Raw genomic sequence first — 25,314 nt, forward strand, 5'->3', positions numbered from 1 at the left:
CTAAACTCGACCTCTTCTGACCCTCAACATGGCCTCTTTGAACATAGAACTAAACCCAGGAGTTCTCCATGAAGATGGCCACCATGCTTGGGGTTCATGGTCTGATAGAGGAGGGCAACAAGGGTTAAGTATTCATTCAGAGAAGGAGTGGGGAGCAGGGTTATGTGGCTCTCACCTTGTTTTGTAAGAGAAACTGAAGCACAATAAGGCAGGAGACTCTTTTGATAAAAGGAGAGCAGTCAGAGGTGGAAAGAGGGCCTGAGATGGAGATTCACCCCAAAGGCCTTCTGCTTCAAGGTACTAGAGAGGGGCAGGACTGGAGGACCAGACAGGGCGGAGCAGAAGGCTTTGGAGCCAGAAGTAACACAGATCACTTTTTCCTTTTCTGGATTCCAATCTAGGGAGAAGAATCAGGTGTGTGGGATGAAGTAGGGTGTGGTGGGCTGAGTCCAGTCCAGACCAGGAGTAGCGTGAGCCCCTCCCTGCCCCCCAATTGGGCCCCTTCCTTGCAGTTGGGTGCTCCTGGTCCCTTGCCTGCACACAAACAGGTGACGACCCTGCAGACCAGATGTTCCAGGGCAGGCCTAATTTAAAGTCTGATGCCTTTTGACCCCATAGGTGTACTTGTGTCTATCAGACTGTGGCTCTTCGTTTTAGTCTGGAAAATAAGATCATTGAGGCCGAGACATAGGCCCTGCCCTCCACAGGGCCAGGTTCTATTCAGGCCCAAGGCTGTATAAGGTGTTCTTTGTGCTGGGGATGTGAGCAGAACCTGGGTGTTGAAGGTGGTCCCCTAGCCCAGGGTTAGTCCCAGACCACTGATGCCAATTGGCTGACTGGTCAGGGGTTGCAGGAGACCTGGGAGGTTACATTACTGCCCGGACCCTCTATCTCCTTCCCCTCACAGCATAACTCAAACGTGCTAAAAAGGGCTTTCATAAACAACTCAAGTCTGAAAACTCTGGCAGCTCTCCCGCTCCTCCAGCCCTGGGGGGCTTCAGGAGGGTCTGGGCTGCCCGCCAGCTCCAGGCTGTCCCTAGACTTCAGTGGGGGGTGGGGAGTCAGTGCTGTTACCCTTTCCTTCCTGCTTGGTCTCCAGCCCAGAGTTTCCTTAGGCCCCGGCCTCCCTGGGCTCCCCACCCTACTCTACCTTAACCCTTTCCTCCCAGGGAAGGAGTGGCCGAGGTCCCCGTTCTCTTGGGACGCCTGGGAGAGGCGGTTGGGGGCGGGGGGGGGGAGGTGGGGGTAAAGGGGAGAGATCCCCGTTCCAAATCTCAAAAAAGGGTGCCGGAAACCAATCCTCCCCTCCTTCCTCTTCCCTGTCCTTCCACTAGCAAGAGGGGAACGTGGAAGGAAACTAACTTTGACCCCTGGATTCTGGCTCTGGGCCCAAAACTTGGGTGGAAGGCAGAGGCCTCCGGGACCCTCCCCGCCCCCTTCTCCCCGCCCCGGCTCCCCCTCCCTTTTCTCCGCGCCCCTTTAAGCTATCCAGCAGACGGAGACAGAGTTGATCCAGGAGGGGCTGGCGGAGTGCTGGAAGGGGAAGGCTGGGGGCGGAGGGAAGGGCGGCAGGAGCCCGACCGGTCCCACCCCTAGCTACAACCCCGGGCAGGAAGAGCTCGTCGCGGTAGCAGCGGTCGAAGGGGACCAAGCTCCAGAGGGCGGGCGCCCGAGCCGTGCCGGGTGGGTCCCGCCGCCGGGAGGAAGGAGGCCGTGCGGGGGGCGCGCCGCGGGGAGGAGGGGGCGTGGCTTAGGCTCCTGGGACTGGGGGCTGGGGCGCCTGCCGCACCGAGACCCTGGTGACACTATCGTCTTCTTCGTTCCAGGAGCGGGCGGGGCAGCCATGCTCCTGTCTGGGGGCGATCCTCCGGCGCAGGAATGGTTCATGGTGCAGACAAAATCGAAGCCTCGGGTGCAGCGGCAGCGGCTGCAAGTGCAGCGCATCTTTAGGGTCAAGCTGAACGCCTTCCAGAGCCGCCCGGACACCCCCTACTTCTGGCTACAGCTCGAGGGGCCCCGAGAGAACATGGGCAAAGCCAAGGTAAACAGCTTCTCCCCACCCCCACCCATCTTTTCCAGCCAGATCACTCTCTCCCCTTCCCCTGGGGAGATGGTGGTCCGCAGAGGCACCACCCACCCTGCGCCCGCCTGGATTTGGCAGTGTGGCAGGCAGGTACTGGGCCATCCTCCTGCCTCGCCAGATCAGCCTGCGCTCCTTCCATGCCCGCTTCTTCCCTCTGGTTCCTTCCTTTCCTGCCCCACCCCTTCCCTACGTGTCACCTCTGTCCCTCAAGTGCACTGAGAGCACCTCCTCGGTGTGTGTCCCCCCATGAGACTTCCCCGGCCAGGGCCCCAGCATCAGTAGTCCCACTTTTCCATCTGGGGAGCAACTCAAGGCGCTGTATTTCTGTGGCCTCTGCAACACACCTCTTTGTTCTCCACCAAGACTGAAAGGCCCAGGTCCTTCTGTCTCCTTTTAAGTCTCCTTAAATCCTGGACTGCCCCTTGGAGCCTCTGAGTACTAGGACTGGAGGGGCCTTTAGAGATGCTTCTAGAGTGATACTGGCATTTTACAGATGAGGTACTGGTGGCCAGAGAGGGTAAGGGGCCTGGCTGAGTGCTCAGAGTCAGGTAGGTGAGGTGGTGGGGGTTGGACCAGAACCCAGGGCTCTGGGCTCCCTGCCCCACACTCTTGATGCCACTCAGCTTCTTGCAGGGGTTCAGAGTGGGGTGCAGCCCTCTTCCCAGATTCCCAGTCCTTGGAGATGGGTGGGAGTCTGGGAGGAGGGCTGTGGGCTTTCAGATGAAAGGGCTTGCTATGTGGGGCTGGACCTTGGACAGGCCAGATCACAGCACGCCTCTCTTGCAACCTCCCTGGCTTCTCTCACAAGTTTTCCTCCCCTTGGGCCTGTCAGATTCCACTGTCCCCCAAAGTTTACCTCTTCCCTTAGATTCCTTTATCTTACTTCTTCTTTGTAGGAATGCCACAGCCTCCCTCTGCCCCAGACCACCTTCCCCTTCAACACACACACCTACTGCAGCTGGGTCTATACCTATATCTTAATTGGTCAAGGCCATGGGTGGGGAGGCCCAGAACTCGGCCAGCCAGCCTGGTAGGCAGGCAGGCTGGGAAGTTCCTCCCTCAACCCCTCTGTGGAGCTGCTGGGTCAGCAGTTTTTCCAATTTTGACAGAGGGGCTAAGAGAGGGAAGGGGTGTCTTCCCAGAGAACATATGTGCTAGAGGCCTTGAGAGGAAGACATTTCAGAAGCCGGGGTAGGGTAGGCTAACAAGAGGAGTGTTTTGGGTTCTTTGGATTCTTAATCTTTTTGTTACTTTGAAAGGCAGCAGCTCACCCTCTTAGGGGACTTGCACTTTCTTTTTCTTTGTTTTTTTTTTTTGAGATGGAGTTTCACTCTGTTGCCCAGGCTGGAGTGCAATGGCGCGGTCTTGGCTCACTGCAACCTCCACCTCTGCCTCTTGTGTTCAAGTGATTCTCCTGCCTCAGCCTCCTGAGTAGCTGGGATTACAGGCACGCGCCACCATGCCCAGCTAAATTTTTGTATTTTAGTAGAGATGAGGTTTCACCATGTTGACCAGGTTGGTCTCGAACGCCTGGCCTCAGGTGATCCACCCGCCTCGGCCTCCCAAAGTGCTGGGATTACAGGCATGAACCACTGTGCCGGGCCAGGACTCACACTTTCGGAGGTACCCCCCCACCCCCTCCTTGCTCAAATCCTGGACTGGCTTCTCCAGGCTTACCTGCTCCGTCTCCCTCTGCTGCTTCAGGCTTCTTCGGACCGCAGGTCTCACCCCTCAGGCTCCTACTGCAGGCCCCGCTAATGGAATCAGTGGCTCCCTTGATTCCTAGCCCTGCTCTTCCACTCCCTCTTTGTCTTCCCTTTGGGAAAGGCATTGTTGAAAAATGGGAACCCAGTGTGAGGGGATTCTGGGTAGCTCCCTGCCTTATTGTACACAATGAGCATAAAGGAGACTTTGTTGGCAATTTGGAGAAGGAGGACAGGGAAGGTGGGGGTGGTTAAAGTTTTGTCTTAGGGGTTAGGGGATCTGGGTTTGATATGCTGTCACCAAGTTACAACCAAGATGGGAAGGGTATGGTGAGGAGAGTTTGAGACTGGGGTTTGCTGCCTGTTAACTGGGTGACCAGACCAAATAATGTATCCTCTCTTGAGCCATTTCCCTCATCTATGGAACAGACTATAATAATACCTGGTTCATGAAGAGTTTGTGAGAGTCTGCTGAAATCATGCATCTTACAATACTGTTATAAAATGTGGAGAGCTATAGAGTATAGATGTTAGCTACTATTGTTTTTAACTAGCTGCGTAACTTTGAGCAAGTCCTTTTCCCTCTCTGAGTCTCGATCTCCCTGTCTGTAAAGTGGAAGTCTTGGATTAAATGCTGTCTAAGGTCCAGCAATCTGACACATGAACGTTTCCCAAGTGTAAGGATGTCTTGTGGTTCTCATAGCGAGGCAGCGTGGCTGGCCCCAATCTCAGCTGTAGGGACACAGAAACATGCACTTTGTTAATGGCCTACTGAACATAGGCCAACAGGCAGAGAGGACTCTGGGAGACCACAGGTTGCAGGACTGGGGGAGGGCTGATGGTGAAGGTGGCTTGTTGCGGTCTGAGGGGAGGAGGGGTCGAGAAGGACACAGGCTCATCTAGAGAAGGGCCTGAGTGTGTTTCTATGTGGTTGGTTTCTCAGGAAAATCTCTGTAAAACTTGAGTGCTTTGAAATTGTTTTGTTGTGGTGCGATTAAAAAACACTGAAGACATTACTGTGAAACACATTCCCAGGCAGCAAAACAAACACTGGGGAGGCCTCTCTGAGGTGAAATCAGTGAGTGGAGAGGCGGGTTTTAGTAATGATCAGAAGAGGCCCGGGACAAGCCCTGCTCCGCCCTTCTCCCCTTTGGCAATGAGGTGAGGATGGGGCGGGCGGCAGAGAAGAGAGGTGACCACTGTGGGAGGTGATGGGGAGCCTAAAGACAGTGGTAGTGGGCAAGAGTACCTTCTGGAGACTGGGTTCTGGAGCTCTGGGACAGGGTGTGGCCTGCCGACATCTGGCTTGGCTGTCAGATGGAAGTTGAACTATCTTTGCTGCACACTAACTGGGAGCAGTACCCTGAGAGTTGGTTGTGGTCAGTGCCTGGAGTTGGCTCCTATGGACCCACTGTTAAAATTTCGGAAATTGTGCAAGCGAGTGGAGGAGTATTTACACCCATGGGGGGAGTATTTATGCCACAGAAATCGGCAAATGCGGCAAATCAAGGTTACCCCCCACCCCTAGCTGATTGTTAAACATTTACCAGGACACCTACTTGTGCTGTGGGCACTGAATACTTCTTTTTCTTTAAACTTAAATTTTCTTTTATCAAAGTAATACACATTTGAAAAGTCCAATTATTACCAAAAGGCTTAGAAGAGCACACAGTGGTTCCCTGCCCTGGCCCTCCCAATTCCTCCTTCAGTAACCGTCCCCACTGACAATATTTGCTCTGGCATTTACGCATCTCCACATTTCTAAAAGAATATGTAGACACTGATGTCTTTTAATTAATCGACGTTTGGTGTTATCTTTTTTTGGTTCCATTATTGTATGTGAGGATTTAGCTCCCTTTCACGGCCAGCCCCTCTTCTCAAGATAGTTCTGTTTCAATTATCTGCTAAATCTACATTTAGCATTGCCTCATTATGCCTGTGCACATAGCATTCACATCGAAGCACTGAAGTGTACTATGATTTTGTTTTCCTTCTTACTTTTTAGTTTCACTGAGGTCATTGAGGTTAAGCACTCCTTGTTTTTCAATTTGCCTTTCTTTGTACCTATTGTTAATTCTTACCACTTCCAGTAGCCTCTCAGTACAATTTTCTACAAGGTCAGTCTATCAGTTCAAGGTGTTCTTTTGGTTCCTAACTTTTTCTTGGCGCCATCTCTCCTGTCTGGTCAGTTGCTTTCCAGGCTGACACAGCTGTCGTTCTTGGCATCCTTTGCCTTTTTTCTTTGCTAAATACTCATGTCCTGGACCTTGAAACTTTTTCTTTCTTGGGTTGATGGAACATATCCATCTGTAGCCTCAAGTTAAAAAGATGGTGCAGTAGCAAAGTGTATGCAGGTGCCTGCTTTCAACATGCCTGTCTCTTGAGTCATACCCTCCAATCTGAACTAGTTGTCCTGTGTAATGACCATTGTCACTCTAAAACAGTGCCTGGCATGTAGTCAAGAATGATTTGTCTAATGGATGAATAAATTCTGAGATTTCTCTTCACCATCATCCTGGAGATGGTCTTTGCTTCTTTCCTATTTGGTTTGCTGGAAAACTGCTCTCCAGTGGCTTCCCGGGAAAGGTTTTACAGGAGGAAAAATGCTGAGGTTGCATGTCCACGTTGCATAGCCAAAGGATACTTGATTGATAGCTTGGCTGATATCGAATTATAAAAGGAAAATTATTTTCCTTCAGAAATGTGAGGGTTGTGCTCCGTTTGGAGGAGCCTGAAGCTATTCTGGTCCCTGGTCATTTGTGTGAGATGTTTTTTTCTCTGGAAGTTGTCAGTTTTCCCCAATGTTCTGCAGTCTCCCAGTGAGTCCCCTTTGTGCGATTCTGTTTTCCTCCATTGTCAGGCACTCTTGTTGTACTTAGGGGGCCTTCTATCTGGACACTCATGTTCCTCAGATCCGGGAAATGTGGGGAAATATTTAGTGGATGATTTCCTCTCCTGTGCTATCTCTGTCCTCTCTTTCTGGAAGTCCTCTACTTTTCTTACGTTTTCTCCTCTTTTTCAACTTTAACTTTTTGTTCTGCTTTCTGAAGATTTCCTTAATTTTATCTTTGAAGCCTTTTCTTGGGTCTTTCATTTCTGCCATCAAATTTTTAATGTCTAGAAGTCACTTATATTCTCTCTGTTAAAAAATAGTATCCTACGCTTTTTAAATAAAGTTTGAAATGTATGTATTCTATTCTTGTTTAGTGTGTACCATATTCTTTGTTACCTCTCTGAGGATAGAAATGATAGTAAGCTTTTTGAAGTTTTCTTCTCCCCCCAGTTTCTCTTCTTTCAGGTTGCTTTTTTGTTTTATTGTATGGTTTGTCCTCTGTGTTTCACACTAGAAGTTTTCCTCATAAGCCTGATAATCCTTGCATGAAAAAGAGTGAAGGACAAAAAGCTGACTGGGAGTGGAGGCTGTGGGCAAGACTTGTTGATTTTGAGCTTGATTGTACAGAGATTTGCAGGTGCTGTCGGTTAGGGACCCCGTTTTGTGATCTTTAAGTCTTTGCTCTTGGGCTGGCCAGGTTTTCCAGAACGTATGCCTCTCTTCCCTGGCCTGGAGGGTCAGGGTCTGGCTGTCAAGCAAATCTCTGAGTGGGAAGAATGAGTTTCTCTGCATTTAGCTTGCATTGTATACATCATTCTTTGGCCCTCCTCACTCTCTCCGTGTTTTTTGTGTGGTGCTCACACCTTTGATTATGCTGATCAACCTCGACTCCTAAGACCTTGTTTTGTACTCCTTGGAGAACAGCCCTCCAGTGAGCGGGAAGGTACTTGCCAAGCCTGTGTGTGTGTGTGTGTGTGTGAATGTGTGTGTGTGAATGTGTGTGTGTGTGTGTGTTGGGAGTGGTTGGGCTCCCAGATCTAACTGCTCCTCAGAGAACATGGTTTTTCATGTTCCCCTTCACTTCCAATTCCAGAGTTTCTTCTTGTTGTTTTCTGAGCCTTTTGAGTATCCTGCAGTGTAAATTGGGGTGGTTCTGGAAAGTAGACAATGAATGATAACTGACTTATGAGAAAGGAGAACCCTAAGTTAGGTGTTAAGTAATAAAGCACCTTGACAAGTACAGAATAGTATTAAAATATGTCATATAAATGCTTTTATTTAACTTACAAGTTGACTAACGACCTGTGGGTATTGGACAATATATTCTTACAAATACAGTGCTCTTTTTCTGTGCCCTTTTCTATTCTTCAGTATCACCTTTCTACCTAGTTGTTAGTTGTTCCTGCCTCTTCTCTATTTTTTCTCCTCTTGGAGGAAGAAGGTCTGGGTTGGCTTTAGGCAGGAAAGCTGTTCAGGTATTTTCAGGCTGTAAATGCCTGTTGTTTCCTTATCTTCTCTCCCTCTACAGTACAGACGGCATCATGGTGAAGACCCCCGACTGTGGAGCTAGAGTGCCTGATTATCCCAGCCTACTAACTGTGTGATCTTGGACATATGGCCTTCCTTGCTCATCTAAAATGGGGATAATAGTGTTTCCTTAAAGGGCAGAGAGAGGAATAAATAAGATAAGGTGTGCAAAGTGCCTGACACATAATAAGCTCTCACTAAATATTAGTTCAGATTTATTATTTTAAAAATTATCACAGTTCCTATATATTTCTTAATTTTAAAATATCGGGCCGGGCACGGTGGCTCACACCTATAATCCCAGCACTTTAGGAGGCTGAGGCGGGTGGATCGCATGAGGCCAGGAGTTCAAGACCAGCTTGACCAACACGGCAAAACCCCATCTCTACTAAAAATACAAAAATTAGCCGGGCTTGGTGGTGCACATCTGTAATCCCAGCTACTCAGGAGGCTAAGGCAGGAGAATTGCTTAAACCTAGCAGGCGGAGGCTGCAGGGAGCCGAGATCACTGCAGTGGAAAAATTCTGGTGTCAGAGCCTCTAGCTGTGCCACCGTACTCCAGCCTGGGTGACAGAGCGATACTCTGTCTCAAAAAATAAAATAAATAAAATAAAATAAAATAAAATAAAATATTGAACAGTTGATGGAACCATAAATATTCTAAGCTCTCTGCAGAAAGAGAAAGAAGCCACCCATAATCTTCTTCCCTAGCACATCTCTCCATTTTTCATGTTGTTTTGAGGTCATTGAAATGGGGGTGCATGGGGTGGGGAATATTTGTTAAGGTCTGAGACAGCCCACACCTGCTCAGATTTAACCTTGCTAGGCAGTGGGACCAGATGAGGTTGGGGTAGGAGAGGTTGGCTTGGGATGTCCATCAGGTTTTGAGCTGGTTTTGAACTGATTGAAAAGGGGTTAGACATGTATTTCAGGCTCTGAGGAAGAAGTTGCAGGTCTGTGACCTCAGCCAGGTGGAAGAGGGACACGTAGGCCCGAGCAGGGAAGGATGGCCCGGGGACTGAGCAGAGGCACCTGTGTGGTCTTCAGGATCGCTGTTGGAGATCCAAAATGGAGTATGGGACTGCCAGGAAAAAGCAGGAAGAGGGATGGGAGGGATGACTATCAAAGAAAGGGGATGTGGAGGGGCATGGGGGCATATGAAGTCCATATGGGGTGGCTGATTGGAGCGAGAGTTCATGGGACCACACTGATGGAACTCAGCCAGAGTGGAGGAACCCCAACCTCGCCCACCCCAGCCACTGCTAAAGATGGTGAGTGTGTGCCCTGTGGGCTCTGTGAACTCTAGGACTTGGTCTGCCCAGAAAGCCAGAGGTCTTCCTTCTGGTTAGCTATTGCGTGTATGTGCGGGTGCAGGGGTTCCCCTGGACACTGGCCCAGTGGCTTATCTCCTCCTCTGTCGCCTCTGGGCAACAGAGTTACTATGATCAGGGGTACAGGTTGTGCTAGAGGCATTCTGGAGGGGGATGAAGCTTGAGTCTCACATGATTACCCTGTAGTCACTGTGGTCTGCCAGAGGAGGTTGAAAAAATTCTGGTATCAGAGCCTTTAGCTGTGTGCCCTTGGGCAAGCTGCATAGCTCTTCTCAGCCTGCAAAATGGGAACAGGCTGTGCCAGGTGTCATCCTCAGTACTTTCTGCGTATTAATTCACTGAAGCTTCAGAGTGGCCCAATGAGGCAGGAACTATTACTGTTCCCATTTTACAGATGAGGAACTGCAGGCATGGGGGCAGGCGTGTTGTGTGATTAATAACTTGCCGCAGGTTGCATAGTTCCTAGCTTATGGAGGATGCTCAGTAGTGTGCAGCCACTTTCCCCCCAGCTGTCACACAATTCAGGAACGCCAGACTGGGGCTAGACCTCAGGAGCATCCAGTTTAACCTTCCTTTTTCTCGGCGAAGAGACTGAGGTGCTGAGAAGGTGATAGATGCCCCACGATTAACCTAATCAGTTGAGGTCGAGTTGGAGCTGCAACCTGGGTTCTTTCCCTCCTCTCTCCCAGGCTTCCCTGTTCTGTTGGTGTTCCCTGGAAAGAAATGGGTGTGTGAAGGTGCAGGACCAGGGAGAGAGTGGCTGGCCATGGGGGAGTCATTTGGCTCATGGTGGATGGGGGGTGGTAGTGGTGGGGCCACATGGTTAGTGAGGGGCTGGTCTTTTGGGTGGCGAGGGCAGATCCAGGGGCAGACCCCTAACGGGCTGACTTCATTGTGTTCTCCCCACTGTGCCCAGGAATACCTGAAGGGCCTGTGCAGCCCAGAGCTGTGGAAAGAGGTTCGCTACCCGCCGATCCTGCACTGTGCCTTCCTTGGGGCCCAAGGCCTCTTCCTGGACTGCCTCTGCTGGAGCACCCTAGCCTACCTGGTGCCTGGCCCCCCTGGCTCCCTGATGGTGGGCGGGCTGACTGAGTCTTTCATCATGACACAGAACTGGCTGGAGGAGCTGGTGGGGCGACTGCGCTGGGGCCCTGCCCCTCTGCTGACCCCCCGGGGGATCTGGGAGGCTGAGGTGACCCGGGCCTTTGGGGCCCTGGTCTGGATCCGTGGTGACCAGCATGCAGGGGACCTACTGCAGCTGCCCCCAGCGGTCCAGGAGCTGCTGCTGAGCCTGGTGCGGGATGCTGCGGGCAAGGAAGACATCATCGAGTGGCTCAGCCGCTTTGGCATCTCTGACTCCCACTCTGATCCGGAGGTTCTAATCTGCCCTCCCCAGCAGCAGAAGGAAGCCCCAGCCATGGTGTCCGTGGGAGAGAGTCCTGGACCCTTTGTGGACATGGGGACCCTCCAGAACAGGGGCCCAGAAAATTCAAAGAGATTATCTAGCCTGGGAGCCACTGGGTCCCTGATCCCAGCCCAGAGCATACCGCAGGAGGCAGCAAACCAGCTGGTACGGTAAGTTCTGGAGAATGAGCCTGGCTTCTCTGATCCTACCCCTGCTCCCCTACCCTAAGGAAATAGTAGTAGTTTGGGATCAAACTGGCCTTCCACCTTTTCAATGAACTTGGGCTTCCTCCAGGGTCGGTTCCAACAACCAAGATGGTATGGACAGTGCTCAAGAGGAAGGGCCAGTGCAAGCCACCAGCAGCCAGGACTCCACGAGCCACACACAAGCCTTGTTGAAGCAAAGGCAGGTTCAGAAGATAGAAGATAAACTCCTCTTCCAACCTCCAGTATCAGCCTTGGGTGTGTGCCCACCCTGGAAGGCCTGGACCCCGGGGCCAGCCTTTGGGCCATTGTGGCCGGGGGCTATTGCTGCAACCTTCTGGAGGATCAATGAGCTGCATTCTCTACATCTGGCCTGGCTCCTGTCCCAGGCGTGCTTCAATTTCCCCTTCTGGCAGAGACCTCTGGGCCCCATTCAGTTGAAGCTGCCAGGGCAGAATCCTTTGCCCTTAAATCTGGAGTGGAAGCAGAAGGAGCTGGCTCCTCTGCCTAGTGCAGAAAGCCCAGCTGGTAGACCAGATGGGGGGCTGGGAGGAGAAGCAGCCCTGCAGAATTGCCCAAGGCCAGAGATTCCCCCAAAAGTTATGAGTTTATTGGTGGTCCCTGGGAGCTCAGATGTAAAAGACAAAGTTAGCTTGGATCTCCCACAGATAGGGCCACCCTTGACCTCTACACCCCAACTACAGGCTGGAGGTGAGCCGGGGGATCAAGGGAGTATGCAGTTGGATTGTAAGGGACTGGAAGAGGGACCCACTCCAGTGCTGCCAACAGGGCAAGGGAAGCCCGTGGCTCAAGGGGGGCTGACAGATCAATCAGTACTTGGAGCTCAAACAGTGCCTGAAACTGTCAAAGTGCCCATGGCTGCAGCAGTGCCCAAAGCTGAAAATCCCCCCAGAACTCCAGTGCCACCTGCAGCTCCCAAAGTGCCTACATCTCGAATGATGCCGGCCGTGCACACAGAGCCTGCAGCTCCTGAAGTGCCTTTGGCTCCAACAAAGCCAACAGCTCAATTGATGGCCACAGCTCAAAAAACAGTTGTGAATCAACCGGTGTTGGCAGCTCAAGTGGAACCCACAACTCCAAAAACTCCCCAGGCTCAGAAGATGCCTGTAGCAAAAACATCAACTGCAGGTCCCAAAACACCCAAAGCTCAAGCTGGGCCTGCAGCTACAGTTTCCAAAGCACCTGCAGCTTCCAAAGCACCTGCAGCTCCCAAAGTACCTGTGACCCCCCGAGTCTCCAGAGCTCCCAAAACACCTGCAGCTCAGAAGGTGCCCACGGATGCAGGGCCAACCTTGGATGTAGCCAAACTTCTGAGTGAGGTCCAGCCTACATCAAGGGCTAGTGTCTCCTTATCGAAGGGCCAGGGGCAGGCTGGAAGGCAGGGTCCCCAGCCCAGTGGCACCTTGGCCCTCAGCAGTAAGCACCAGTTTCAGATGGAGGGGCTCCTGGGGGCTTGGGAGGGGGCCCCAAGGCAGCCACCTCGCCACCTGCAAGCGAACAGCACAGTGACCAGCTTCCAGAGGTACCACGAGGCCCTGAATACACCTTTTGAGCTGAACCTGTCAGGGGAACCTGGAAACCAGGGGTTGCGGCGAGTGGTCATCGATGGCAGCAGTGTGGCCATGGTGTGAGTAGTCACGGGCGTGGGGTGGGCTGGGGATGCTGTGGAGCTGGGGCAGGGTATCCCTGGGGGACAGAATGTGGGCATCCCTTCCCAACCTTCCTATGGGTGACATGGGGAAGAGATGGGAGGGAAGTGGTCCATCCATGTTGAATGGCTTCTGCGTGCCAGGCAGTGTGCATGGAATCCTCACAGCAGCCCTCAAGGGCAGGTTTCTGGTTTCCCTCTCTGATAGATGCTGAAGCAGGCTCAGAGGTGGGAAATCTTGCCCAAGATCCCTGAGCCAGCAAGGGGTCCAGCTGGCCTTTTGGCTCAGATGTGTCCACTGCCAAGGTCCACGCCCTTCCCAGGCCAGCTTTTAAACTTTTAGCCCAAACTTCAAGGCCCAGCACAGATTTCTTTTCCTGACTGTGCTGGCCCTTAGCGATTGCCCTTCCTGCATAGTACTTACTGCTGTAGAGGTGTTAGCATAAACATGTGCATGCCACATAATTTGCCACATGATAGAGTAGTTATCCGTGCAGAGCACACTCCCAGCACACTGTCGGTGGCCAGGGAATTTTTGTTTGCTTTAAGCCCTCAACTGAGCTCTCTGAGTGGAGGGGCTGCCTTCTTCCTCTTGCCCTCAATGTCCCTACACACGTGTGTACACACAGGTACATGCACACACACACATGCGCACGCACACACACACATGTGCGCACACACACACAGAGTTTCTGGCAGTGCCCTGCATCCAGTAGGTGCTCACAGAATGTCTGAGTATGGAGGGAAGCGGAGAGGGCATCATTGGTGTCCTTGGTGCTGGCATTGCTAGCTTGCTGCCCCAGGGCTGGTTCTGAGGGAGGAGTGGTGAGGCAGGGTCTTTCCTTGTCCCACGACCCCACAGGCACGGCCTCCAGCACTTCTTCTCCTGCCGAGGAATTGCCATGGCAGTGCAGTTTTTCTGGAACCGGGGACACCGAGAGGTCACTGTGTTTGTACCCACCTGGCAGCTGAAGAAGAATCGGAGGGTGAGAGGTGAGGTGTCCCATGCCTGCCCAGCCTCCGCAGTGTCACCAGGCTTTCTTCTCTCTGCCTTGCTGTCCCCACCCTCTGCCACCCCAGAGTGGCCATTTCCACTTAGCCCTCCCTTGACCATTTCTGTCTTCTGCCTTTCGCCCCCAGAGAGCCACTTTCTGACGAAGCTACACTCGCTCAAGATGCTTTCAATCACGCCCTCCCAGCTTGAGAATGGCAAGAAGATCACCACCTACGATTATAGGTGTGCCGGTCCCCAGGCCTGCCCTTCTGGGCTCAGGGAGTTGGGCCTGGCTGGTGTGTCAGGTGGAGTCTGGCCTGTCTTCTCTGGGGAAATGGAGGCAAACATGTTGGGGGTGTGGGTTGTGCAGAGGGGGGTGGAGCATGAGCCTCTGTCGGCAGAGGGATGGGCACATTGAGGAAAGGGCTCGAGGTTGTCTCTCCCCAAGCCCGGAGTTGTTCCTGACTTTGGGACTCTGGAGTCCGTCTGCCTTAGCTAACAGGCATTCTTGCCCCATGACCTGTGAACACCAGGGTTTTGGGTGCACGTTTTGGTTGAGGCTCATGTCTCCAGACTGCTTTAGTCTTTTCCTCCCTCGGAGCCCTGGCACTGGTGGAGGTCTGTGCATGGCTGATGTGGATGGAGCCCTGGGCAGGGCTCTGGAAAAGGAGAGCCCTGAATGCCTAAACCCCGAATGCTTGCCTGCTTGTCAATCCTAAGCGCCCACTCCTCAGCATGCTGCAGGACCTCTGTGCTCAGAGGAAGCCTGTGACCCTGCCTCTCTTAGGGCAGGGAAGGCCCTGGCATAGTCACTGGTCCTGGGTTGGAGTTGATGCTGGGCAGACAGAGATCTTGGTTTCACATAGGCAACTCTCATGCCAGGCAGGGAGAAGTTCTGTTTCTCCACACTCTTCCCAAGACCTGGCACCCAACCAGGCCTGGGAAGGGCTAGGCAGAGTACCTCGCGCATCCCTCCTTGTAGAGCTAGTCCCCTCCATAGAGTTTTTAAGTGCCTCTAAGTTCAGGCGTGGGTTTGACGGAAGATGGCTTTTCCGCAGACCGTCCCTCTGCTGGGCACTTGAAGAATAGCATGCTTTGGGGAGCCCGAATGGAAAGTTTCAGGGACTACTGAGAAGTAGGTAGCCTTTGCTTTCTTTCCTGGTCACAGCCCTCTGTAGAGGAAAGGTGATCCTTGGAAAAGTGGATTTGTTTATTCAGGTATGTGTGCTTATATGTGTTAGCATATATATGTCTGTATGTCTTGGCATGTATATGAATATTATGCATTGGTGAAGCATTATAATGGAATATTTGTGTGTGTGCTGTGTGGCCGGCACTTACCTAGACACTTAAAAGCATTATCTCATTCAGTTTAATCCTCACAGCAACATGAGGTAGGTATTTTATCTGTGTTTTACAGATGCAAAAAAATGGAAGCAGTAAATACACCTGTGTGAATGTGGACGAATGTGAGTTTCTGTGTCTGTGCATGTGTACGTGTGTGCCTATGCGTATAACAGGGGTGTGTGTTTGTATATACAGCTGGGAGTGCGTGCATCCAAGGTCACCCTTGGATGACCTTGATCCCTATCAGTGATCTCACATGGCTGCATAGAGGAGGGGATGGGCTTGGGGGTCCTGGATTTCTGAGTAGGAAGGGCAGTGTCTTTGTCTGACACACCTCAATGTGAAGCTGCAAGTTCATTTTCCCAGAGGACCCAGGAAGTGAGGGGGCTAGTTACTGGGTCATTAGTGACTTCCCCTCTCCCTGCAGGTTCATGGTAAAGCTGGCAGAGGAGACAGATGGCATCATTGTCACCAATGAGCAGATTCACATCCTGATGAATAATTCCAAGAAACTGATGGTCAAAGATCGGTAAGATGGCTCCCCAGAGGCTTGAGCCATTCCTTCCTCTTGGATGTCAGGCAGCCCCTGGCATGGGAGAGATTAGGGCTGGAAGAGAGGCCTCGGAGTAGTGTCCACCAGCACCTGCCAGGATGTGGGTCTCAGCCCCATGGAGAAGCCAGGCAACAACAGGGTGTGGGTGGGTCAAGAGCTCACAGTGACTGTGCCTCTTCTCCCCCTGGGCCCAGCTTGCTGCCTTTCACCTTTGCGGGGAATCTCTTCATGGTGCCTGATGACCCCCTGGGCCGTGATGGCCCCACCTTGGATGAGTTTCTGAAGAAGCCAAACAGGTAATAGGTCAGGCCTGCCCAGCCTCCCAGGCCCTCCTGGAGCTGATCAGAAACTTCCCCTTAGTGTTGGCCAACATCTAGTGCGTAATAATGATCAGAGTGATCTGACTTTTTCATGTCTTTATACTTGTGCCACATGTTTATGTGTTCATAAACCACTTACAGTAAGTTTTAATACATACATGAAAGCACATATGTAGAATGTGGTTTTAACATTCTATATGCATCCTTCCAAACTGGCATTTGTGCTCCATGATTTATTAGTTTTTTCAGATGTATCCTATGCTAATTCATGTAGCTCTGTTTAATGGTCATATAGTGTTCCACTACATGAGTATCCAATAGATTTTTCTGTTTTCTTGTTGAGGGCCATTTGACCACTTCCATTATATGCTGTTGGGTCCAAGGCTGCAGTGAACAGCCTTGCTCTTATTCTTTGTATCCAAGGGAAGCTGTGTCTAGAATATTCACAAAGTAGGATTTTTTTCTATGTTTATCATCTCATTCGATCCTCACAACTTGAGTTATACGTAAATAACCACTGTCCTCATTTTATAGATGAGGAATCTGTGACTCAAGTGACTTTTCCAAGGTCACATTGGTGGTGCCAGCAGAATTGGTTTGCAGTAACTTGGATCCTCTGCTGCCCACCTGCCAGTTCCCTAGGCCCAGCAGGGGACCTTGGTCAGGATCTTCTGGGCAGAGCACTGCTTCCTGGGGCCAGATCCCCCAGTCTCACCTTGCCAGTTTGGAAAAAAGTGATGTGGATGAGGTTTGTCTGCTGTGTCCTCACAAGTTCCTTGTCATGCTCTCCTTCGCTTTGGTGACACTGCCCCCCCTTTTCCAGGATTGCTCATCCTGGGTTAGGCTGGAAGCTGCCAGTCATCTCTTATCAAACCATTGGCTTACAGCTAGTTTAAATGTTACCTGGTCAGTGAAGTTTTGATTGGATGAGCCTTTAAGGCACAAATGAACCTCTAATATTGGGGATCTGGCCCATGCATGAGGTAGAGGAAGTATTTATAGGCAGGGGCCCAATTGTGCCTATGCCATGCAAGTTGTTGGCACTTGGCCCAGCCTCAGGACACTTTGGAATGGGGTTTCCACAGAGGTACTTTCCCTTTGGAGGATTGCTCAGGATGGGGCTGCCCTTCCTTCTTCCATCTGTTTTGGTGTAGGTTGGACACTGACATTGGCAACTTCCTGAAGGTGTGGAAGACCCTTCCTCCCAGCTCAGCCAGTGTCACTGAGCTGAGTGATGACTCTGACTCTGGGACCCTGGAGAGTCTGCCGAATATGGAAGAAGTCAGGGAAGAGAAGGAGGAGAGGCAGGATGAGGAGCAGAGACAGGGTCAGGGAACACAGAAGGCGGCTGAGGAGGATGACCTTGACTCTTCACTGGCGTCAGTGTTCAGGGTGGAGTGCCCGTCCCTTTCGGAGGAGATCCTGCGGTGCCTCAGCCTCCATGATCCCCCCGATGGGGCCCTGGACATTGACCTCCTGCCGGGTGCAGCTTCTCCTTACCTGGGCATCCCCTGGGATGGGAAGGCTCCCTGCCAGCAGGTTCTTGCCCACCTGGCCCAGCTCACCATCCCCAGCAACTTCACCGCACTCTCCTTCTTCATGGGCTTCATGGACTCACACAGGGATGCCATCCCTGACTATGAAGCCCTTGTGGGCCCCCTACACAGCCTCCTCAAGCAGAAGCCTGCCTGGCAGTGGGACCAGGAGCACGAGGAGGCCTTCCTGGCCCTGAAGCGAGCCCTGGTGTCTGCCCTCTGCCTGATGGCCCCCAACTCCCAGCTGCCCTTCCGCCTGGAGGTGACCGTCAGCCACGTGGCCCTGACGGCCATCCTCCATCAGGAGCACTCAGGGAGGAAGCACCCCATAGCCTATACCTCAAAACCCCTCCTCCCTGACGAGGAGAGCCAGGGCCCTCAGTCAGGGGGAGACAGCCCCTATGCCGTGGCCTGGGCTCTCAAGCATTTTTCCCGCTGCATTGGAGACACCCCGGTGGTCCTGGACCTTTCCTATGCCTCCCGGACCACTGCGGACCCTGAGGTGCGGGAGGGCCGCAGGGTTTCCAAAGCTTGGTTGATCCGATGGTCCCTCTTGGTTCAGGACAAAGGCAAGAGGGCCCTGGAATTGGCCCTCCTTCAGGGCCTGCTGGGAGAGAACCGCCTGCTGACCCCTGCGGCCGCCATGCCTCGCTTCTTCCAGGTTCTGCCGCCTTTCTCTGACCTGTCCACGTTCGTCTGCATCCATATGTCGGGCTACTGCTTCTACCGTGAGGATGAGTGGTGTGCTGGCTTTGGTCTCTATGTTCTATCGCCCACCAGCCCCCCTGTCTCCCTTTCCTTCTCCTGCTCCCCTTACACGCCAACCTATGCCCACCTGGCAGCCGTGGCCTGCGGCCTGGAGCGCTTTGGCCAGTCCCCACTCCCAGTGGTTTTCCTCACTCACTGCAACTGGATCTTCAGCCTCCTGTGGGAGCTCCTGCCCCTCTGGAGGGCTCGGGGCTTCCTCTCCTCTGATGGGGCTCCACTCCCTCACCCAAGCCTGCTCTCCTACATTATATCTCTCACCTCTGGCCTCTCATCCCTTCCGTTTATCTACCGAACCTCCTACCGGGGCTCTCTGTTTGCTGTGACAGTGGACACCCTGGCCAAGCAGGGTGCCCAGGGGGGTGGGCAGTGGTGGAGTTTGCCAAAGGATGTGCCAGCCCCTACAGTGAGTCCCCATGCCATGGGCAAGAGGCCCAATTTGCTGGCATTACAGCTGAGTGACAGCACCCTGGCCGATATCATTGCCAGGCTGCAGGCTGGGCAGAAACTGTCCGGCTCCTCACCGTTTAGTTCTGCCTTTAACTCACTCAGCCTCGACAAGGAGAGTGGCCTGCTTATGTTCAAGGGAGATAAGAAGCCCAGGGTCTGGGTAGTCCCGACACAACTCCGGAGGGATCTGATTTTCTCTGTGCATGACATTCCCTTGGGGGCCCACCAGAGGCCCGAAGAGACCTACAAGAAGTTGCGTTTGCTGGGGTGGTGGCCCGGGATGCAGGAGCATGTGAAGGATTACTGCAGAAGCTGCTTGTTCTGCATCCCCCGAAATCTCATAGGCAGCGAGTTGAAGGTTATTGAGTCCCCATGGCCCCTCAGGTCGACCGCCCCCTGGTCGAACCTGCAGATGGAGGTGGTGGGCCCGGTCACCATAAGTGAGGAGGGCCATAAGCATGTGCTTATTGTGGCTGACCCAAACACCAGGTGGGTGGAGGCATTCCCCCTGAAGCCCTACACACACACGGCTGTGGCCCAGGTGCTGCTTCAGCATGTGTTTGCAAGGTGGGGTGTTCCTGTGAGGCTGGAGGCAGCCCAGGGGCCCCAGTTTGCCCGGCACGTCCTTGTGAGCTGTGGGCTGGCCCTGGGAGCCCAGGTGGCCTCCCTGAGTAGGGACCTCCAGTTCCCCTGCCTGACGAGCTCAGGGGCCTACTGGGAATTCAAGAGGGCCCTCAAGGAGTTCATCTTCCTGCATGGGAAGAAGTGGGCGGCCTCCCTGCCCCTGCTGCACCTGGCCTTCAGGGCCTCCTCCACTGACGCCACACCGTTCAAGGTTCTGACCGGGGGTGAGTCAAGGCTCACGGAGCCCCTGTGGTGGGAGATGAGCAGCGCAAACATTGAAGGGCTCAAGATGGATGTCTTCCTGCTGCAGCTGGTGGGGGAGCTGCTGGAGCTCCACTGGAGGGTGGCTGACAAGGCGAGTGAAAAGGCCGAGAACAGGCGTTTCAAGCGGGAGAGCCAGGAGAAGGAGTGGAATGTGGGTGACCAGGTCCTCTTGCTGTCCCTCCCCAGGAATGGCAGCAGTGCCAAATGGGTGGGTCCCTTCTATATCGGGGACCGGCTGAGCCTGTCACTCTATAGGATATGGGGCTTCCCAACCCCAGAGAAGCTGGGGTGCATCTATCCCAGCAGTCTGATGAAGGCCTTTGCCAAGAGTGGCACCCCCCTGTCCTTCAAGGTCTTGGAGCAGTGAGCGGGAGCAGTGGGGGGGCCCCCTGCCCCAGGGCCGTGGGTTTCTGCTGCTAGGCCTCCCCCTGTCCCAGCAGTGCTCTCAGTCCACTGGGGGCCCTCAGTTGTGCCTTTTGTAGAGAAGTTGCTTCATAAAGCTTTGCTGAATTGCCTTGAACTAGGGACCAGCATCCCCATGGAAACATCCCCAGTTTGGGGTACTCGGAGAATTTGCCAAAGGCTGTCAGATGTGGGTCCCTGGCAGTTTTACACTGGGAAATAGAGTGCTCCTCTAGGCTATACCAGGCTCAGTGTCTTTTCCCCAAGTATCCTCTTTCCCCTTCACATGTAGGTGTGTGGTGGTGTGCACACACACACTCATGCCAGAATCTTACTATCTTGGCCATGAAACTGGGCTGTTGGCCTAGGAATTGGAACCACAGTCCTTCCCCATACAGAAACCCCAAATGTGGGCTCCTCCCTCCAACCTGTTCTTTTGGGGACCCTTTGCCCTTAGAGCTGTCACAGATGACATAAACCTGGGCAGGCTGTGGGCAGGCCGTTGCCTCCTAGCCTCATGGTCAGCTTTCCTAAGCCAGGTGTGGCCTGCACAGCTGTCAGGGCAGGGCTGGCCATCCTCCTAGGCCTCAAGGGCAGTGTCTTGGAGTGGGAGGATGGCCAGCCACAAGCCACCGGCTTGTCAGCACGGGAAGGGCAAGGGGGAAATGGGTTGGTCTACCTCATTTGACTCCAGCCAATGGAGACAATTCCTGACCCCTGCTTTGATGGTGTTGACCCCACAGGAATCAAGGATCTTGATGCCAACTGTGGCATCTCTACCTGAAGAGCTGCTTCTGTTAGACCCAGGGGCCCTGGCCTCTGTTTTAAGGGGGGAGGGCGTCTGCAACAGGAGTGGCACACGGCGAAGTGCTGGCATGGCTCTACCTCCCAACCTCTCCCAACCCCATCCCAAAGCCTACAGCCCTCTGCTCCTTCTACGTCCACTGTATCCTGCGTCCCAGACCTTACAGATTGTGTGATTGCTTCATCTGTATCACCCCCTGAGTCCTGTGGACCTGCCTTCTGTGTAGAGCAAAACCCAGGCTCCCTCACAGCCATTCTTTGCAGAGATCACCCTTGCAGTGAGCGTGAGTTCCTTGCAGGTGTGTGCACGTACACTCACCCTCTGAATTGCTGCCGCTGCCAAGGAAGTGGGCTCTAGGTGAAGGCCAGTGCCACGTCACTCTGGCTGGCCTTCCGAGTAGTTTTATTTCTCCGGAAGCTGAGCCAGTCTCCTGGTCTAGCCCAGGTTGCCAGAATGCTTGGCGTTGCAGAGTGCTAGAGCCAGTGGAGAACTTGCCAACTTGATTGTCTTACAGCAGAGGAAAGAGGATCACAGACGGAAAAGTGATCACCCAAAGTCACACAGTGAGTTCATGGCTGAGCTGAGACCAGGATTAAGCTTCCTGACTCCCAGTTCACCATGAAAAGGGTTCTGGCAACAGGTTCAAGCTGGAGAATCCTTCAAAATCCTACACCCACATTCTCTCCAACTCTTCATCTCCCTGATCTTCCAGACAAACTACCTGGATGTTGCCCTTAAACCATTTCTAGCTGTTAACCCTGTCCAGAAAAATGATTGAGTGATAGCTGAGAAGTGGAAAGTGTGGGATTTTTGGCAGGTGCTCTCTTTCCTCCGCCCCCCGCGCCATTCTTTCTCTTCCTCCTCTCTGTAATGGTATGTCCAGCCTCACTCTCCCTCCCTGGTGCTGTATGCGTTCCCCCTGTTAGCTACATTTATGATCACATATCCTTCTTTTAAGTGAATTTTTTTCATTTGATTTGTCAATAAACGAATCAAACTGGAGCTGATGTCCAGTTCTTTGTTTAGCTTCAGTCTCAATTGTGGGAATGAGTGTGGGGCAGTCATGGGGTATGGCTGCTATATGTTTTCCAGATAGACTTGCAGATTTGAAGAAAAGTACCTTTTCCAGACCATCTGCCCCAAGCTCTTACTGTACAGATGAGGAGACCAGGGCCCAGAGGGTGATATGCTTAAGGCTTCATAGCTGCTTCATGGCAGGGCTGGAAGGAGAGTCCCACCTCTGGGCTTCCAAGCTGGTACCCTTGGCAGTTAATGTCTTGGAAGTGGGCAGGGTTGGAATGAAAACGAGTGATGAGGCAGGGCACGGTGGCTCATGCCTGTTATCCCAGCACTTTGGGAGGCCGAGGTGGGTGGATCGCTTGAGGCCAGGAGTTCAAGACCAGCCTGGCCAACATGGCAAAACCCCATCTCTACTAAAAATACAAAAATCAGCTGGGTGTGGTGTCAGGTACCTGTAAACTCAGGAGGCTGAGGCAGGAGAATTGCCTGGACCTGGGAGGTGGAGGTTGCAGTGAGCCGAGATCACACCACTGCACTCCAGCCTGGGTGACAGAGCAAGACTCCATCTCAAAAAGAAAAGAGAAAGAAGGAAAGAAGGAAAGAAAGAAAGAAGGAAGGAAAGAAGGAAGGAAGGGAGGAATGAAAGAAAGAAAATAAATGAATGATGAGAGAATGGTGTTAGTGCTGAACCAGATTCATTTTACTGGAAAAATTATAGACCTAGGTTTGCATCTATATTTGCTACCTATGCAGGCTGTTTCCTGAGGCCTCAGTTTCCCCATCTGTAAAACGCAGGGTAACAATTCCTAATTTATGAGATGGTTCAAGGATTGCATGAAATAATCTGTTTGAAGAGGCTAGTATGGCTTGGGATGGAATATCATTCATCACATATAGCTAACATTACTCTTCTTCCTGCCCTGGGAACTCTTGCTGTTCTCTCCCCTCAGGGTCAGAGACCTTCTTAACCCAGGCCAAGCTTCGTGACTTTAGGCCTTTGCTTTTTGCTGCCTTTCTCACCTGCCTGGGGTTCTGCCCGGCAATGGCTGGCATATGGGTGGGGGTGGGAATCATCCTTCCTGAGAACTCCCCAGCCCATGGGCATACCATTGTTCATTCGGTATTTATAGGACACCTGCTATGTGCCAGGCTCTGCCTAGGTGTGGGATGGCTAACAGGTAACAGGAGTGACACGGTCTCTGTCTCTTTGCAGCCCACAGTCAGGTGAGGGAGACAGACAATCCAACAAACAAATACAGTTCAGGGTGGTAAGGGAAACAATGTGGCTTAGGAGCCCATGGTGCAGGGGCCTGGGGTCTCAGCCCACATGACAGTCAGAGAGGCCTTGCCTGAGCCCCTTCACCAAAAATAATAGGATTTTGCCGAGCCACCTTTCCAGTCAGCCTTCCACTTTAGAGTGCTGACCCTTTCCATTGCTGACCTGTACTACAAACAATTTATTACTTTTGGTTATTATTTTTTACTCTAGATAACTTTAAGCAAGAATCAGATTTTACTCGCACTGGCTTCTAAGTCCTCTGACAGTGAGGTTTTTCTTCTTTGCTGTTTAACAATCTCCCAGGTCTGTAAAGAAGTTTGAGATTCCTCCTATTTTTGGAGGGGTGAATTAAAGAGTTTTGTCTGTGATAAAGCACCATGGACACTCTAGTCAACCAGTCACTGCTTCTCTGGTTTACACCATCACAATTATTCCTTCTTATTTGGGCCCTGGCAGGAGGGCTTCCCCAAGTCTCTAACAGAGAAATTACAAAGTTGCCAGTATCCAGACAATCCCATGACATAAGCAAACAATAAAAATAAAGAATATTCCTATCCCGTGCCCCTGTTAAAACTTACATAAACTATCTGGTGAGGTTGGGACCACCTAAGCCTTGCTATACCATGCTTTCCTAGCAAGTATTTACTAAGTCTATGTATTCATGAATGAAAGTGAACATACCTGGAAGACAAAAGCTTTGAAACAGGTAAATGGCTACAATAAATAAAAAATCCTACCTGCTTTTAAAAGACTGTCCAAGAATCCCTGGGACAGGTCCAATTTTTAACTTGTTTACTAAGTCATCTGGTAACAGTAACTTACGTATACTGAATACTTGCTCTGTGTTGGGTACTGTTCTAAGTGCTTTCCCACCCTGTGGGGTGCATACAATTAGTATCTCCATTTTATAGATGGAAGAAAATGAGGCACTGAGAGGTGAAGTAACTCACTGAAAGTCATGTACGGCCACTGAGAGGCTGGATTTGAGCACTGACTCCTGTGCTCACCTTCTTTTCTTTTCTTTCCTTTTTCTTTCTTTTTTTTTTGCAACAGAGTTTTGCTCTTGTTGCCCAGGCTGGAGTGCAGTGGCACGATCTCGGCTCACTGCAACTTCCGCCTCCCAGGTTCAAGAGATTCTCATGCCTCAGCCTCCTGAGTAGCTGGTATTATAGGCGCCTGCCACCACACCTGGCTAATTTTTGTACTTTTAGTAGAGACAGGGTTTCACCACGTTGGCCAGGCTGGTCTCGAACTCCTGACCTCAGGTGATCCACCTGCCTCGGTCTCCCAAAGTGCTGGGATTACAGGCATGAGCCACCATGCCTGGCCTCTGTGCTCACCATCTTAACCACTATACTACTGCCTCTGACACAAGTACATTCATTTTGTTGTTAGAATTAGTCTCCCCTCGCTTAATCTATGGTCTCTCCATCTGTTATTAATGCACTACATAGAGTCCGCTAAGATGTCTCCATTAAAGTTTGGTCCTCAGTAAGATGATTCACAAACTAAAATGGATTTACCTCCGTTGGGTCCAAGAACTATTCTCTTGGTCCTGATAAGTTTTGACTGAAATGCTGTAATCTCTTTTTCCAAAGAGTGCCATTTCCCCTCAGCTAATAAGTGATGCTATTTCTTAGGTCTGTACATTCTTGTAGATGGTGAAAAATGAAGAGTGGAGATTCTGGGAGCTGAATTGTGAGGGATCTCGAAAACCATGTTAAGAAATATGGATTTCATTCTGAGGCCCACCTGGAGCCCCCAAAGGGCTTAGGCAGTGAAATTTATTTACACAGATCACTAAGGCAACCACAGTCTGGAGAATTGAAGGGAAACCACAGGACCAGTTAGAAGGCTTTCATAGAAATCTAGCTAAAAGATTATTAGTTTGAGCCAGGGCAGATGGAAAGAAATGAATGGAACTGATGGATGTGAATGACTAGATATGAGGGTTATGGGAGAGGGAAGAATTAAGGATAATGGCCATTTTTGGTTTGGGCAACAGGGAAGTTCCATTTACAGATATAGAGAACAAGGGCGAGAGAACAGATTTAGGGAGGAAAGACTATAATTTCAGGTTTTAGCATGTAGACTTGAAAGTGGAATATTCAATGTAGAGTCTGAGTTTCAGAAAGGGCGATCCTGGATAGAGATAACATTGTCAGCATATGGACGGTCATTTGTGCCTTTGAGAGTGTCTTA

At 51.8% G+C, this 25,314-nt stretch overlaps 1 protein-coding gene across 3 annotated transcripts; it reads left to right on the forward strand.

The window, feature by feature from the left end:
- Nucleotides 1–1,391: 1,391 nt before the first annotated feature.
- NYNRIN (NYN domain and retroviral integrase containing) lies at nt 1,392–21,815 on the forward strand. Of its 3 annotated transcripts, none has more exons than XM_054449177.2 (9): nt 1,392–1,683; nt 1,827–2,041; nt 10,394–11,052; nt 11,177–12,733; nt 13,617–13,747; nt 13,895–13,991; nt 15,523–15,624; nt 15,843–15,944; nt 17,123–21,815. In XM_054449177.2, exons 2-9 carry the CDS (start codon nt 1,844–1,846, stop codon nt 19,971–19,973), a joined length of 5,697 nt encoding a protein of 1,898 aa, XP_054305152.2. In that variant the 5' UTR covers nt 1,392–1,683; nt 1,827–1,843; the 3' UTR covers nt 19,974–21,815. The 3 variants fall into 3 exon arrangements, with proteins under 3 accessions (XP_054305152.2, XP_063507545.1, XP_054305154.2); XM_063651475.1 differs by lacking the exon at nt 1,392–1,683 and adding an exon at nt 8,148–8,309 and having other exon boundaries at nt 1,905–2,041; XM_054449179.2 differs by lacking the exons at nt 1,392–1,683; nt 1,827–2,041 and adding an exon at nt 8,382–9,417.
- Nucleotides 21,816–25,314: the final 3,499 nt, after the last annotated feature.

This window comes from Pongo pygmaeus, chromosome 15 (assembly GCF_028885625.2).
Source record: "Pongo pygmaeus isolate AG05252 chromosome 15, NHGRI_mPonPyg2-v2.0_pri, whole genome shotgun sequence".
In the NCBI taxonomy this organism is placed as follows: Eukaryota; Metazoa; Chordata; class Mammalia; order Primates; family Hominidae; genus Pongo; species Pongo pygmaeus.